This window comes from Chaetura pelagica, unplaced genomic scaffold (genome assembly GCF_000747805.2).
Source record: "Chaetura pelagica isolate M959 unplaced genomic scaffold, ChaPel_1.0 scaffold69, whole genome shotgun sequence".
Taxonomy (NCBI): Eukaryota; Metazoa; Chordata; class Aves; order Apodiformes; family Apodidae; genus Chaetura; species Chaetura pelagica.
Window position 1 is genome coordinate 3,560,518 of NW_009970724.1, and position 16,800 is coordinate 3,577,317.

Below are 16,800 nucleotides of genomic sequence, written 5' to 3' on the forward strand. Positions count from 1 at the left end.
AAAAAAAAAAAAGATCAAGGAAAAGGCACTTAACTTGAGGTGCCTTTGTGTTAGATTCCTAGTAAATACAGTGTAATTTAAAATTTGTAACACTTTCTTCTTTAAAAATGCAGTGCAATTTCCATCCGACAATTAAATGATATAAATGCTTTCCCTGAGGTATGTATGTGGATGACCTAACTGATTTCATAGTTTTTAGCACTAGTTTTCCCTAGAAAAGCCTTAGGAGAAAGAAAAGCACAATTTTGTGTTCCCATACTGTATGAAGAGCTGAGTGTTGCCAGCCTGGCTGAGGCTAAAGCAAGAGCATTCACCCAGGCAGGAGATCCAGCTACAGCTCTCAAACGCAGGTAGGTGCCCCCGGGCCACCTTCCCCGCCGCCAGCCCGGACAGGGCGAAGCAGCAGCTCCCGGAGGCCGCGGGACTCTGCCAACCTCATGCAACCTGAGCTCCCGGGCTCGTACATCAGACTGGAGTGGTGGAGGTGCAAAGCACATTCCTTTCTGCTAGCATGAGTATTGGGAAAAACAGTTTCGTAACACACGGGCAGCCAGAGCTTGGCTCCAACTATTTTTGTTTTCTTTTTCTTTTAATGGAAATTAAAAACCAGTATCTCGAACTATATAGAGCAACTGAACGTGAATAGTGAATCATAAGCTTGTTCTTTTAATTACTGTTGCATACTTAGAACCTATTCATGTCTTCAGAAGCCTCAAAGGACCAAATGAAATTGTGATACATCAGTTTCAGCCTATGCAAACTTATTTACAGGAAGATGGTTAAAGCATCATTTAAAAGGAAAAGAAAGGAATATAACTACAACTGTTTCTTTCAGGTAGAAACTGAAAGCAATCTTAAACATACCAGGTGCAGAGCACAATACAGTAGCCATGAATGACATTGCACAGAAAACTGAGGTATGTACCAATTTTAAAGTAATCAAAGTAATTTAGAACTGATGCTTGCAAAGACTGTAACATTTGTAAAATACAAGTAATTATACTGGAAATCTGCTGGTATTGCTGCTATTTTAAGACGATAGAAGGGCACTTGAAAGTAGCTTAAGGAAACTATCTGGTTTGATGGAATCTATGAAATATGTTTTTACTGTAATTAAAAAAACCATGAAGGACAAAAGCAAAATAAAGGTAACAAAATATGAAGAAGCTTTAAATATTGGGGGGAAATTCAGGGCAACCATTACATCAAATGCTAAAATGTAAATATTAGGCTACTTCAAATATTTCTTCTTCTACATAGAATCACTGAACAACAGGAACAAGTGAAGGGACAAAAATTATTAGTTTAGGTGGAAAATATGAAGCATGGAGTGATTTTTAGCCAGTTTTCTCAGCATTACTGTATTGAGAGCATTCCTGTAGACATTACAGTAAAAAGAGAGAAAACTTCACAGTAGTTCTGAAAAGCAGGAACTTGTCTTACTGTCTGGACACACAGAGCAAGCATTGGCAAAGCAGTGTCCAGTAGCTGCATCAACACCAGAGTCCTGCAAGCCCAGTCATCTTGATACTTTATAACATAAGATCACTGGACTTCGGAGTTTCTCTATTAAGAAAGCAGGTATATAATATATTGGAAGCTTTAAATGAGTATATAATACTATTTACTTTAAAATCATATATGGTTGTTGAAGTACTGCAGAAGAAAACATTCATATTGTATTGTATGTCTGTGTCTTTATATCTGTTTTAAATGCTGGGGGTAGAGAGGCTCTTTGGTGACTGCAAAAGGCAACAATATAAACCTGCATCTAATTGTTAAAGCCATAGTAATTGAAAATGTACATTCACATGGTTCATATACTTACACTTAGCTATGTAATGATTCATTACAATTACTCATAAGTTTAATACAATGCTAAATGTTTTTTGGAGATTACTCCTGTTCATAAAGAGTAATTACTACTCTTTATGAACAAATACAATGATGCTGAATAGATGATACAATGGTGGCACAAAGTTCATCATCCCAAATGCGCTTCTGTTTTATGTTCTCACATTCTTTCTAATACAATCTATCAGCATATTTCTCTCCATCTGTTTCAACTTTCTTTTTCTTATCTTCATTTCTTCTATATCTTCACCAAGATTCTGCTTTCTTCATCTAAACCCGTCCAAAAATCCTATGTGCCCAAGCTTCACAAGGGTGATGTAAAGGATAAATTTGAAGCTATGCAGAAAGCAAGGGAAGAAAGAAATCAAAGGAGATCTAGAGATGAAAAGCAAAGAAGAAAAGAACAATATGTTAGAGAGAGAGAATGGAACAGGAGAAAACAGGAGGTTATTTTCTTTGGAAATATTTTGTTTTAATATTTGATATTATATGTGAAAATACTTTCACATTATTTTAAGACAGTAATATTGGAATGTTACTGAAGGTATAAAGACAGTTTACTTTCTGTGTTTCATCAACTAGATGAAAGAACTACTTGGATCTGATGAAGACGACGATGCAAAATCATCTAAAATAGAAAAAGGTTATGTTCCAAAGCTAATAGGTAAGGAAGCCCTGATTCTGAAGTCCACATAATTCACTAGATAAGTATTAGATTCTCTACTGAGTTGTGTGTTTCATATTCACAGGAACTGTTAAAGGCAAGTTTGCAGAAATGGAGAAGCAAAGGCAAGAAGAAGAAAGAAAAAGAATGGAAGAAGAAAGAAAGCGCCGAATTGAACAAGACATGATTGAGAAAAGAAAAATCCAAAGAGAATTAGCCAAAAAAGCACAGGAGGTATGTTCACCTGATCACAAGAGTCAGGATATAATTGTAAACAAAAGCAAAAAGTTTTGTATTGGTAAGAAATATGTATCTTTAGATTTTTGATAGTGGTGATTTCCATGGGAGATGCTTAATGGGATGGAAGTGGGGAACAATGTTCAGAGAACCTGTCTTCACTTATTTACGATAACAATTTTTTAAACACTAAACTTGAGTTACAGATGAATCTAGTCAGGCATAAGCCTGGTAGGAATGTGAATCACACACAAATGTTGGTGTCATATGCATACAAGAGTTTACGGAATTTACTAAACTAATTTAAAAAATGTTTCTTACATTTTACCAACCCTTAAGACAGTTTTTCTTATACATTAGTGAATACAGGTCTGTATTAGATGAACTAAGGCAAGCAAGAAGAAATAGGAAAATTCCATCAGCAGGCAAAAAATGAGAAGATACCTATACAGTAAGAATCATAAATAATGAAGATTCAGATCGAGTTTTACTCCTTTGCCACTTTGTGAATCTTAATGGCATATATATGTGAACAGACCCAACTTCTACTGATGTCAGTAAAGCAAGTTTGTCTTCTGTAGAATTTTGCACTGTGGTACCATATTCGATTCCTTTTTTAACTTTTCCTCAGTGATGCAAATAATGCAATGAGAGTCAACATCTAAATGATACACTAGAAAAATAAGTGAATTTGTATTTAACCAACAGATAGGAATACTTAATTTAGGTTTGTTTTTGTTGTAAGAAAAAAACTGTTCCACAAGAGGACTCAGTTTTCAACAAGGACTTTGATAGTGTTTTCTGCTAAGAATTTTAATATTGTTAAAACTGGACTGGAAATATATCTAGCATATAGTTAATCTGCTGTGAAAGGCAGAGTAGGTTATTGTCATACTATGTAGAATTTTAGAAAGGACGTTAGTTTTGGACAGTAACAAAGTCACCATATGAAATAATCAATGAGCTTACTTAAGCTTTTTTTCTTTTTATACAATTCTGGAATGCTTAAATGAAGAATGGACTTTTAAAGTACTCAGTTAATCACTGATGGGTTAAGAATGCCTTAGCATACCTTCTGTGTGATGTCGTATGTCAACCATCCCTCTTCCTCAGCAAGATAACCTCTCTGAAGTATTCAAAGGTTCAATCATTAAATCTCTGTGAATTTATGTGCTACATACATGTCACTGATACAAAACCAATTTCCAGTTCTATGTGTGCAAATATAAGGCAAAGAGCCAAAGTAATGTAATCATATGAAATTCTCATTTAATAGATTGATGACTTAAACAATACGGGAACTGAATCAGCAGCAGAGGTAATCAGATTTTTTTAAAGAAATGTTCACCTACATTTTTATTCACTTTGTTTTATTATTGTAATTTGGGCGGGGAAATTTAGAAAAGGGCACACAAATAACTAATTAAAATTCAACCAAAAAGCTAACAATGTTTGAAAGTATATGGAAAATATATGTTTGTACTTGAAGTTAATTTATTTAAGTTTGAAATAAGAGTCTGCACTGTGAATACTTTGTGGTTGAGCTAATTAATCTAAAATGTGTATCTTCAAAGCTGCCAAAATGTTTGAGGTATACTGGCAATGATGCTAAGTCCTCTCACTTTGGAAAGTATCTTAAAAGCTCTTTGCCTTAAACTTTAAATTCTTATCAAGATGTTTTAACACCTTATTTGGGTAATTTTTTTTACAATTGTCTAATTTACCATATGGCTTTGGATTCTAAGTCTTGCAAAGAAATGTTTAATGTCAAAAAGCTAGGTCCAAAGGTCCTGTTGTCTCACTAACACTGAAAAATCACATTCCTACTACAGTATTGGAAACACAAAGAAACAAAAAAAAAAAAGAGAGGGTCCAGAGAAATGATCTGAGGCCTGGAGCACCTCTTCTATTAAGACAGGATGAGACAGTTGGGGCTGTTCAGCCTGAAAAAGAAAAGGCTCTGGGAAGACCTTATAAAACCTTCCAGTACATGAAGGGGCCTACAGGAAAGCTGGGGAGGGGCTTTTCACCAGAAGGCAGTGATAGGACTTGTTTTAAACTGAAGGAGGGGACATTTAGGTTAGACATCAGGAAGAAATTCTTCACCATGAGGGTAGCAAGATGCTGAAATAGGTTGCCCAGGGAGGTTGTGGAAGCCCCCTCCCTGGAGGTGTTTAAGGCCAGAATTTTAACTGCAGTATATCCTTTACTTCGTAAATACAAGACTGGAACTATAGTGTGTCTACAATGACTCTGTATTGAAAATTCCACCTGTTCTTCTCCAAACCATGAATATTTATAACAGTTAATTAAAATATGCTAAGAAATTAGGGAGTTTGCCAGCAGTTATGTTTAAAATATATCCAGCTTTGATACTCTTCAGATATTACTAGAAAACTAGTGACTGCCTGAGGCAGGTGGAGTTATTCTTGTTAATAGTCAATACAAGTAATTCCTTTTGGAAGCTTTGGTGCACAAAGGTAAAACCAGCAGTTTCATTAAGAAATGAGTCTGTCCAGAAGTCAGGCTTTATGAAAACATAATAAATATCTTTTTGGACAGGAAGGGGATGATTCACTGCTAGTTACAGTAGTACCTGTAAAACCCACCAAAACACCTGGGAAGATGAAAATAAACTTTGATAACACAGGGAAGGAGAAAGCAGAACAAAGAGAGAGACGGGATGAAGAAATGAAGCCACCATATGAGGAGCAAAACCAATTCCTTAAGGAAACCAAGTGCCTTTCATCTGTCATGGTAAACCGCTCATCTAAAAATCCCTAAGAAACAAGTATCTATTATTTAAGATCTAACTATTTCATTTTCCTTACACAGGTTGGAAATGAAGACAATAAACCACAAGATCCTCTGTCTCCTGGTAAGCTGAAAGTAACATTTGAAGAACTTGAAAGGCAGAGACAGGAAAATCAAAGGCGACAGGCAGAGGAAGAAGCAAGGCAGCGTTTAGAGGAGGAGAAACGTGCCTTTGAAGAAGCTAGACAGCAAATGGTAAATACATGGTTTGTTCAGGTTGTTACAGAATTTTCACATAGGATATGCTTTAACATTCTTTCCTGTATATGATTTTTCTTAACTCCTTTGCTACATTTCCAAATTAATAGTGATACAACTTTCACACTCTGCACAGCTTGAAAGACTTTTTTTTAGCCTTAGTTCTAACTGAATCACCACACAGGCATAACGCTTCACGCATTCTTTGAGTAACACCAGGGAATTTATGTGGTTTAAACTTACCAGCAATCCTAGCAGGTTCTGTATCTACATTTCATAGAATCATAGAATCTTAGGAGTTGGAAGGGACCTCGAAAGATCATCTAGTCCAACCCCCCCTGCCAGAGCAGGGTCATCTAGAGTACATCACACAGGAACTCATCCAGGTGGGTTTTGAATGTCTCCAGTGAAGGAGACTCCACAACCTCCCTGGGCAGTCTGTTCCAGGGCTCTGTCACTCTCACAGTAAAAAATTTTTTTTCGGATATTCACCTTGAACCTCCTATGCTCCAATTTGCACCCATTACCCCTTGTCCTATCACTGGTCATCACTGAGAAAAGCCTAACTCCATCTCCCTGACACTCACCCCTTACATATTTGTAAACATTGATGAGGTCACCCCTCAGTTTCCTTTTCTCCAAGCTAAAAAGACCCAGCTCCCTCAGCCTCTCCTCATAAGGGAGATGTTCCACTCCCTTAATCATCTGTGTGGCTCTGCGCTGGACTCTTTCAAGCAGATTTGGTAGTACCTTAAGCTGTAAGTCTTCAAGAAATTGTCTGTTTTGTTCTTAAATAGTACTTCAGATGTTTCAGTAACCAGTTTTTGATGAAAACTTTCTGTAGTAACAGAAATTTCTTATTCCCATATTTATTTGTAAATACAATAGATATAAACATCGACTGCAACTTTCCTCTTACGAAGAAAGGGAAAAAAGACAGGTCAGCTCCCTCGTATGTGTCAACATCAACAACAAAATTACTAGATTAAGCCCCAAATTGTCAGAAATGTAGACCACCGTTCCTGTTCCATATTACTTGCAAAACTGCCTCCATGAGTTCTTTATCATAAGCCAGACTTATTCTAAATCAACTACTAACAGACTTCACTATATTTTGTCCTTTAATCATACTAAAGGAATTGTACTTAATATTAACGTAAGATATATCAGATATCCCTTTCCAAAAGCAATTTTCAAGTTCTGTACTTTAATCCCTCCCCCCTGTACAATCATGATAATTATGACTTCATTAATTCACATACAAAGAAGATAAATGAGAAATGAGATTTTAATCTTCCATGAAATTTTTGAAAATATTATTTCTAGGAATTCGTTAAGTTCAACTTACAAAGAGTACAATAATGAATGGATATTCTTGGACAAACAGCTCAAGATCACTAACTATATTGACTACACGTTGAAAACATCCAAGAAATTTATATTCTCCAAGGAAAAAAACAGCAACGTAGAAAGCTGAAACATTGAAATTCTTAACTAGTCCAAACAGAGAGGGTTCTATGAATAGGCAGATACCTGAATTGTACATTACTCTTTCACCCTCACCTCCAATAAATCACTTAACTTTCCTGCAACAATAACCTTGACATTATGTCAATAATGCATTTTCCCTTTTCATTCGGGGGCTGGCAGCACACACCACTGAAGAAGAAAAAGTTAACGAGAACTTCACAAAGTCACTAGTCATCCCCACGTTTTGTTCACATGTCCCTCCCTTAGGTATATGCATTTATTAACCAAATATAAAGCATATAACTAATATAAAGTAATATACAAATTCTCTATTAAAAAAAAAGCTAACATGCAGTTTTATGTGGTATCAGTGGTTGTCAAAATTTGAAGTAAAAACTTAAAGAAAGAGTTCAGCAGTTAACTTCCTTCAATTCTTTCTTTTCTCCCCTATGAATTCCAAATACAAGATTTCTGTAATTGTCTTAATTGGCTACCCCACATACCAGCCCCAGGGCTGCTTGCATTATACAGAAATATCAATACTCTGACAGTTGTCAGTTAGTTTCCCCCATTAACAAATAAATTACTCCAAGATATCTTCTGAAGATGGCTCGTTCTTTTGGTCTTGAGTGCAGTTTGCAAACCACAGGCTTCTCATAGCAGGTAAGTGTTCACTGGTGACAAGCAGTAGTGAAGAGATCAGAGTATCTCAATCCCCCTTTTTTCAGTGATGATTAAATGTCTAAAAAGAAAAGAAACAAAAATCTCAGTCTGGAGTAAGGGCAAAATGTTAATTTTATTTACTTTTGCTATAAAACTCTACAGCATTTTTTTAACTGGGAAGTGCATTGGTGTAAACAATTCAGACGCAAACAGAAAGACCTGATGGTATAAAAGTCTATGAAAGTGAATTGAAGGAAGTTAATAGGGAATTATTTCCAGTAAAGGATCCAATCCTAAGACCATAAAGTATGTACTTCATTGTTCAGCCTTTTCCTGATCACACATTGTTCTTTGAATTATACACTCAACAGATTTTTAAAAATTAGAAAAGCTACATACAGGATACTGAAATAGTTTCTTTCCTCCCTCCCCTGGCTAAAACCAGGACTGAAATGTTTCTTATAAGAACCAAACTCTTGATACATTTTTTTCCCCCTCCAGGAGAAAAAAAAAAATAAAATTACAAAAGATCAGAAGGGAATTAATAGAGTATTTATTTGCTCTAAATAACATTATTATGGTTGGATAAGTCCTTTCTATTTTTCCTCTCTCTTTTATCTGAAGATAAATGAAGGTGGTGATGAAGAATCTGAAAATTCTGTTAAAGAATTCCGTCCTGGTAAACTCAGACTCAGTTTTGAGGAAATAGAAAGACAGAGGAGAGAAGAGGAAAAGAGGAAAGCAGAAGAAGATGCAAGACGACGTATAGAAGAAGAGAAAAGAGCATTTGCTGAAGCAAGGAAAAACATGGTATGGCATTTTTGTTTAGTATATAGTTTCATTTTTACCTAACTCTTTGAGATGAACAAGAAAGTAGCTCTGGGAAAAAGCTTAAATACAGTTAGGAATGCATGCTTCAACTCCTTCAATAATTAGATCACCTATTTATTAGAAGGCTGGGGGGGAAACTAATCAAGTCTGTTTACCAAAAATCATCACAGAACAATCTCTCCTCACAGCAAGCCTAGAAATTACTTTAAATAACTTAGTCACAACCAGATATTGTGTCCAATGTGTATTATGCTAGATGTAACAAACTTGGAAAGCAAAATGTTTCCAGAAGGAGGGTTTTTTTGGAAGAGCAGTTCCTTTTGCTTCTCCAAGCTTTTCTCCCTGCCTTCATAGGGTGTCCACCAATCAGCTCTTACTAGCTAAAGCATAATTAATGGCATACTAAAATATTCCTCACTACAAGTACAAATTTTAAACTCATCTGTGGCCCTTTAGGAAGGAAAAATTAAGAAGGCTGAATGTGGCTAAAGGATGTTTTTATTGTATTAAATGTCTTGTTCAGAGAAACTGAAAAAGTAACTTGTAGCATTTACGATGAGAATGATTCATAATATGGAACTTCCTTAGACAAACTGAGGTATCTGTGATATGCAGTGACTTCTGAAATCTGAGATAAAGTAACATCAAGATTTTCAGGGACCTACAGCTGGCATTCTGACACTGTCTGAAAGCAGAGAAAGATGCATGATTTTGGAAGGTGGCAACAACATTATTTATAAAAAATAACTAGCATGGAGCTTTTCACTGTATTCTTCATACTTATTCCAACAACTCCAAATTTCAGCAGGTGTTTGGGTATAAGCCAGTTACTTACTAGTGGGTGTGAGAAAATACAGAATTAAATTACACAACTTACAACTAAAACAAAATATTGGTTGTTTAAAAAGGAAGGGCAAGATATGCCATAGAGAACTGTGGAATAACTCACCTATCTGGCAGTGTCCTCCTATATTGCCCTGTGTTTTTACTGGGAAGAACCAACCGCATGCCTCTTGCTAGCAGTGCTCCCTCTGCCTGAGAATTGGGCCAAAGAGAAGACCTCTATGCTGAAAGCCTACCCAGAGAAACTACAGTGTAAATTTATATTGGATATTGTACCAGCAAGCAATTTTGGAAAAGAGTGTCAGTACACACCTCTGAGAAGATAGAAGCTAAAGCCACTAGAAAGAAAAAAATTAGAAGTGCTGCTGGACTCCTGCCATTACAAGTTTTATGAAAAGCCAGGGGGCAACTAAATAAAAGCAAGGAAAGCAGGTTTTCTTCCCCTCTAGCCCCATTTTCCTGAGAATCTGGGGTTTTTTCTGCCTCAGTGTAGCAAGAACCTAAGATCAAGTGTCTGGGCAAGAAAAATCTCATGGATTACATATGATCTTATCCATTAGAGGCAGCACAAAGTCTATGATTGCACTGTAACAGCAGACAGTGAAGATGTTCAGTAACTAAAATTAACTGAGTATGTACATTCAGCATGTAAGTTTGAAAATTTTATATTAATTAACATCCTGAATACAAGCACATTTTTATTACTTGAAATAAAAAATAGGAGCCTGTGCCTTTCCTATTTTCCACACTTAGGCAATGTAGAAGCAATGCAGATGTGCTTGCAAACATTTTAAGAACATATTAGTTCTCTTTCTGAAGTAGTAAAAACTCACACTGTTTTTCTGTAAGCATTTAAGCAGTTAATTTTGCACCTTTTTAGTGTTTGTTAATTTTGTTTTGAAAGTATACATGCATGGAAGTAGCAATATTGTTACTGGAAAACACAAACACCACCTCTTATTGAAAGAATCTCCCTATTTCACATTTACTTGTGCTACATTTATAATTCCATGCTTTCCACCATCAGCACAATCACTTTCAGGTCTCACCCCTGTCAGTCTCTTCCTATTAGGGACTGCATAAAGAACCTTTCTCAGCTTGAATAAAAAAACATTCTAATTTCTATGAGTCACTGTTAACCCATTGAAAAGGGGTCACCTGTGCTACACACAATGGTTACTACAGGACTATTTCTCACTACCATCTGTTGCTGGTTTGCAGAAAAAGAAATATGGTCTCACTTCACAAAATATGACCAAAATATTTACTGAAATAACCACCAAGGTTTTGTGCATCACAAGATTAAACTCATTTCCCCCTCCCTCCTGTGTTTTTTGATTAGGAGTAAGTTGGCTTGCTGCCTTTTCACAACTTACTGTTTCAGAATAACGGAGCAGACAGCTGCTAGTGTCTGCTCACATGCATAGCTTTTAAATGTTTATATATAATGTGCTACTACATTTTTAATTAAGGCTTCTCTAATTCACTCCATTATGTACCGTCTTGGAGTTATGAGCATATGAGCTAATGATTTACAAGACAGAGACTCTCACATTTCTTTGCTAATTTAGCTGTGGTTAACCTCTGAAAACCATGTGGCTGTGCATTGTTTTCATTAAAGGAAATAGTTCATAGTCTTGTTTTTTGACTATGCTTCTCCATAACACAATTTCAACAAATATGCTCCTATCATGTGAAACAAATGAAGCATGGAAGGAATGGTAGGACTGAAGTCCAACTGCAAGCTTACTCAGAGGGAAAATCTGAAGGAAATCTATAGTGAATAGCAGTTTTTGAGATTGGGCCAAAAAACTATTGAAAGAGCTGAGAGAAATAAAAAGGGTATGGGCAAAGTAGGTCAAGACAGCAGCATGAGCTATGATGTCTCAAACACCAGTGAAAGATATAAGTTAGCATTGACAGTAAGTAGCAATGAAGAGGAAAGGAAGAACCAAATAATCTTTTTAAAAATGCTGTTTTTCTGTTTCTTTATAAAACTAGTCAAAACACTTTCTCAAATTAAAGTTCGTTCCTTTCATTCTTTCTAGCATTTGTCTTATTACTGCTGTTGGGAATGCCTAGGCTCTTCAATAAAAGCCACAAGCAAAAACCCACTGATGAAACTGCCTAAACCCACATCACCACACAGTTCCAGATCAGTATCTTACCTCATATCACACAATCTCTATTAATAGGTTTCCTGCTCAAAAATACTTGTTCTTACACTTACTGCTTTTGGCCTCTCCTAGGCCCTACTACCTTCTTATGAATTAGTCGACAAAATAAACAAACTGCTCATGAATAACCATCAAAGCCCAGCCCTACTGAAGCCTGAGTAAAGGACAGGGAAAGCAGACAGCCTTTGCTGTTGGGCTGTACAAAGCAATGAGCTGGCAACATAACCTAGTATAATCAATCTGTGCACATGAAGTTTCTTGTAGAAAATTGTGTTCAATTATCCTTACTGGAAATACTGATACTGCTTATGAACAGGAATCTAATTCAGTTTGCTTCAAAAAAGATGACAGATATAGGTACTTCAGTGTGAAGAGCAATGGCATTTAAATGTAAGCACTTTGTCTAATGAGTCTGCAAAGTAAACAGGAATAAATTGTTTCAGGTCCCAAAGCTGCATTTAGAAGACACCCTCTCCATCATCTTGCAGAAGAGACTTTCATCTTCATTATAAAAGTTTAGCAGTAATAAACACAAAACCCCCTAAACATACTCCCTCCAAAAAAGTGACAGAAATGCCCATATAGCCATGCTGCATTTTACTGCTCTCCGGTAGGTGTGGCAAAACACTTGGTTATCTTTGTGCACTCCCAAGTGTCTGAGCAAAGCTGGGATTTCATCACTGGTACCTTCAGGATACATCACTAATGCTCTGAATTTCCAGCAGGTGCTAGATGATGAATCCCCAGAAATGTTTAAAACATTTTCTCAAGAATCTCTTATACCTGGTAAACTGGAAATTAATTTTGAGGAGTTGCTGAGACAAAAAATGGAAGAAGAAAAGAGACGCACAGAAGAAGAGCGTAGGCAAAAGTTGGAAATGGAAAAGCAAGAATTTCAACAGTTGAGACAAGAAATGGGAGAGGTTTGTATATCCAGGGATATGTTAAGCATCATCTGATTAACAATATAATTTCAGTTAATTACTAAAATCTGTAACATTGTACAAGTTGTTTTTTTTTTTTCACTAACCTACCAAGAAAATGCTTTTATCCCTTGTCACCCTTAAAGTAAAAATACAATTTCAAATTTTTAGTTTTAGTCACTTCTGAAAATTCTCAAGTTATTACTAAAACAATTATGTAATATTTACAATATTGGGTGAATAGAAACATCTAGTTCCCAAATAAATACACGAAAAGTAGGAAAGAGCAAAATTCTTGCTTTTCTTCAAGGGAATGCTGCGTTAACCAATTAGGAAAGAATTACAGTGACCTCAACTTAGTTACCCCAACCAGTGTATCAGATCTTTGAAGATTGTCACAGCTGATGTGAAAAACCACACCAAAAATTCTGCTTTGCATACCAGACATCTAAAACACCATGCTCATGAACTTCGCACTTCAATTTGGTTTGGTTGTTTGGTAAAACTTTATTATTCCCTTTTCAATGTTAGAGGACTGTTTTATTTACTTAAGTTTTGTTAAGAAAAACTAGCAACTAACAAAGGCTCTAGATGGCAATCTTCAAGTAAATTTTGTACTACCTACTGAGGAAGAAGGGAGAGATAGGGACATGCAACTAAATCATAGATACATCTTTACTGTCTGTCAGTCAGGGGTCTTAAGAGGCAGTGTAAAACATCGACAGATGACTGACAGGATCCAGGCTACAAGATCCAGAACTGCCATTTCTTTTCCAGCCATGACATCCTGAAATCTTACTGCATTTAAAATAAAATAAAACCAACTTATTTTCTCTTTAACAAAGTAACTATTTTAGAAAATTATTTAATATCATACTGCTAGTAAGTCAGAGAGGTAAGTTACAGATTCAGGGTAACTAAGAGGTTTGTACTGCTAGGTGATGGGTTTTCTAAGTTTGTATAAGGTGGTTTGTTGGCAGCCACCCTTGAACAAAAGGTACTTTCAAGCAAAATAATCCTGAAAATAGAGGGGGGAAAAAAAAAAGAAATTGGAGGGAATAGGTCTCTGTGCTTGTTTCAATTAACTAAGAGAACTGTTCAATTGTATTGTTATACCCATCTGTGAGAACAGGTAGTAAAAATAACTACAGCATTTTCTATGTCATGCATTCTGTAATTCTGGACAGCTGGAAGAAGAATCTGAAACTTTTGAGCTAAGCAAAGAATATGAAGAATTAATAAAGCTAAAAAGAAGTGGTTCTATTCAGGCAAAGAACTTAAAAAGCAAGTTTGAAAAAATAGGACAGTTGTCTCAAGCAGAAATACAGAAGAAGATTGAAGAAGAGCGAGCTAAGAGAAGAGCAATAGATGAAGAAATAAGAGAAAGAGAAGCTGAAAAATTTCAAGAGGTAAGTTGTGTTCTGTATATGTTACTGATACACTCAACTAGCACACTAATGATCCCAGAGTGGACAATGCTGCTGCTTTCACCGAAGTTTGTTACATTTCCAAAATTATTTTCTCTCATCATTCCTGTTCCCTCCTTTTGATGCATGAGGAAGTCCCACCTCAGCATCACTAAAGGAAGCAGCACCAGTTTATTATCAGTTGTCTGGTCAAGCAGAGATCTGTTTTTCTGCTCAAAGTCCTCAATTTAGCACCTTGACAACCTGAAACCTGCCAGTCCACAAGTTTGAAACATTCATATTTGAGGATTCATCTATTAATCATCACATGATTTACTTCTGAACTCTCGCACTCCACTGTACAAATTAAGAAAACACCAGAACAAAACCAAACTTGACAATACCACTTGAAGTCTTTTTATCATCTTCACTCATTTCTTAGGACAGAACAGAAAAGGACAACAGCTTATCTATGCTGGAACATCTCACATTTTTCCAAAGGACAAAAACAGGCAATGAAGCTCTCAGTCTAACAAAGAGCACTATGCTCTGTGAGCTAAGACACGACTGTGAGCTTTCATGACATAATCATGTGGCAGTGCAGGAAACTAACAGGAGTAAGCCTGACCTAAGCCTCATTCTGAGGTTCCTATCCACAGTAATCCGTCACTTCAATTTCAGCTCAAAACCTCCAATTTATTTTTGAGATTTTAATTTAATGACTGACACTGTCATTTTGTTTCTACTGTAACATCATGGCATGAAGTCATTAAGGACTTGTCATTGCCACAAGACAGTATTCAACTTCTACATGAAAACAAATATTTAGTAGTATTTTCCATTACTTTTGCAATCATTTTGTCCTATCTCTAAGATAAAAGTATTCCATCTTGACCTTAAACCCAACATCAAACAAACTTCTGACAAAAACAGGACTCTGGGTGGCTTTGCTCAGTTAAGAACTACTGTTGTACAAAGCTAAGTTTATCATAATACAGATTTAATAGGTAACAAATGACTAAAGTCCTATTTTTTTTTTTCCCCAGGATGATGAGGTAGATGTGAGACCAGCCAAGAAATCCGAGGCTCCGTTTACTCATAAAGTAAACATGAAGGCCCGTTTTGAGCAAATGGCAAGAGCCAGGGAAGAAGAAGAACAGAGGAGAATTGAAGAACAGAAATTACTACGGATGCAGTTTGAACAAAAAGAAATTGATGCAGCGTTACAGAAGGTATAAATTACGAAGCCCCTTTTCTTCAGTCGTGTCATTACATTTAGCATCTGCTTAAACTGCTGATGGCAACGCTGCCAGAGGTGCAAAGGGATCATTGTATTTAACAGCTGCTGTGAATTGCTTTTGGTATTTTCACATTCTTAAGGAACATGAGAATATGCTGCAAAGAAAGTTCATTGTATCCTCTGAATAGTCTGAAAATTGAATCTACGTTCATGTATTTATTTTACCCCAAGATTCCAGCCTCATTAAAATCCATTGTACTGCCTGTTCCCACATTCAGATTCAGTGCCTCGCTATCAAGTGGGGACAAGTGTGGCATTTCCCACTCTCAGAAATGTACCCTTTCTGTAATCAAATACACATCTCTAGTAGCCATACTGCTATTGCCACTTTTAATGTTCTAAATGGACTTATTTTAAAACAGAAAAGGGAAGAGGAAGAAGAGGAAGAAGGAAGCATTATCAATGGTTCTACTTGTGAAGATGAGGAGGATCAAGCTCGATCTGGAGCTCCCTGGTTCAAGAAGTCACTGAAAAACACATCAGTTGTGGATGGCGAGCCAGTGAGATTTACAGTTAAAATTACTGGGGAACCAAAACCTGAAGTTACATGGTGGTTTGAAGGGGAAATGTTGCAGGACTCTGAGGACTATCAGTATATTGAAAGAGGAGAAACCTATTGCCTTTACTTGCCAGAAACCTTCCCAGAAGATGAAGGGGAATATATGTGTAAAGCAGTCAACAACAGAGGCACATCTGCTAGCACCTGTATTCTCACCATTGAAAGTAAGAGTTAGCATTTTCCTTCTTTCAATTCTCAAATACTCTTCTTGCATCTTTCCTGTTATGAAAATCTAACTGTTTCTCTTAACTCTCTTTCTAGCTGATGACTACTAATGCTGTACTTTAGCTGGCATCTTTCTTCCCCTCAAAACTTTCTTACTGCATCATCTCTTTCTCTGATGGGGCCAACTAAAGAAAGCAAGGATATGCATTGATACGTCATTCCTGCATCAGCCAAGAAAAAATACACAATTGTGTGTCTAGGTTTCTTGCCGAATACAAAAAAGATTATTAAAAGGCTAAAAAGAAGGAAGCAGTGTGTGAAAGATCAACTAAAGGAAAAAGCTGAATTATAATAGTGCTCCCACACTTGAAGACCAACTGTTGTGTAATAGTACAAAGCTAAATACACAATCTGGGAAGTTGTGTAGTAGTGTACATCTATTGGTATATTTTGCATGAACACTGAGTATTTAAGCTGTTCTATTTTATCCCAAAGGCATTCAACTGGTGAAAGGAAATACTTATTTTAAAAAACCTCAGTGTACTATTTTTAAAGAATAAAAGATTACATAACTGCTACCCTTGGTTGTTTTCTTTCAAAGAGCATTAGTTCTTCTGTATTAAAATGGGCTTGCACAAACTGTTAAGCTCTTACCAACCTATACATTCAATAATGCCAAAGTAAAAGCAATCCTAG

The 16,800-nt window shown here is 36.2% G+C and overlaps 1 protein-coding gene across 2 annotated transcripts; it reads left to right on the top strand.

Annotated features, from left to right (window-relative positions):
* The first annotated feature begins 890 nt into the window (after nucleotides 1–890).
* On the top strand, nucleotides 891–16,515 carry NEXN (nexilin (F actin binding protein)). Of its 2 annotated transcripts, XM_010006589.1 has the most exons (12): nucleotides 891–917; nucleotides 2,109–2,300; nucleotides 2,437–2,518; nucleotides 2,604–2,752; nucleotides 4,032–4,073; nucleotides 5,318–5,531; nucleotides 5,616–5,764; nucleotides 8,525–8,710; nucleotides 12,477–12,674; nucleotides 13,862–14,083; nucleotides 15,127–15,312; nucleotides 15,743–16,515. In XM_010006589.1, exons 1-12 carry the CDS (start codon nucleotides 891–893, stop codon nucleotides 16,112–16,114), a joined length of 2,019 nt encoding a protein of 672 aa, XP_010004891.1. In that variant the 3' UTR covers nucleotides 16,115–16,515. The 2 variants fall into 2 exon arrangements, with proteins under 2 accessions (XP_010004891.1, XP_010004892.1); XM_010006590.1 differs by lacking the exon at nucleotides 2,109–2,300.
* Nucleotides 16,516–16,800: the final 285 nt, after the last annotated feature.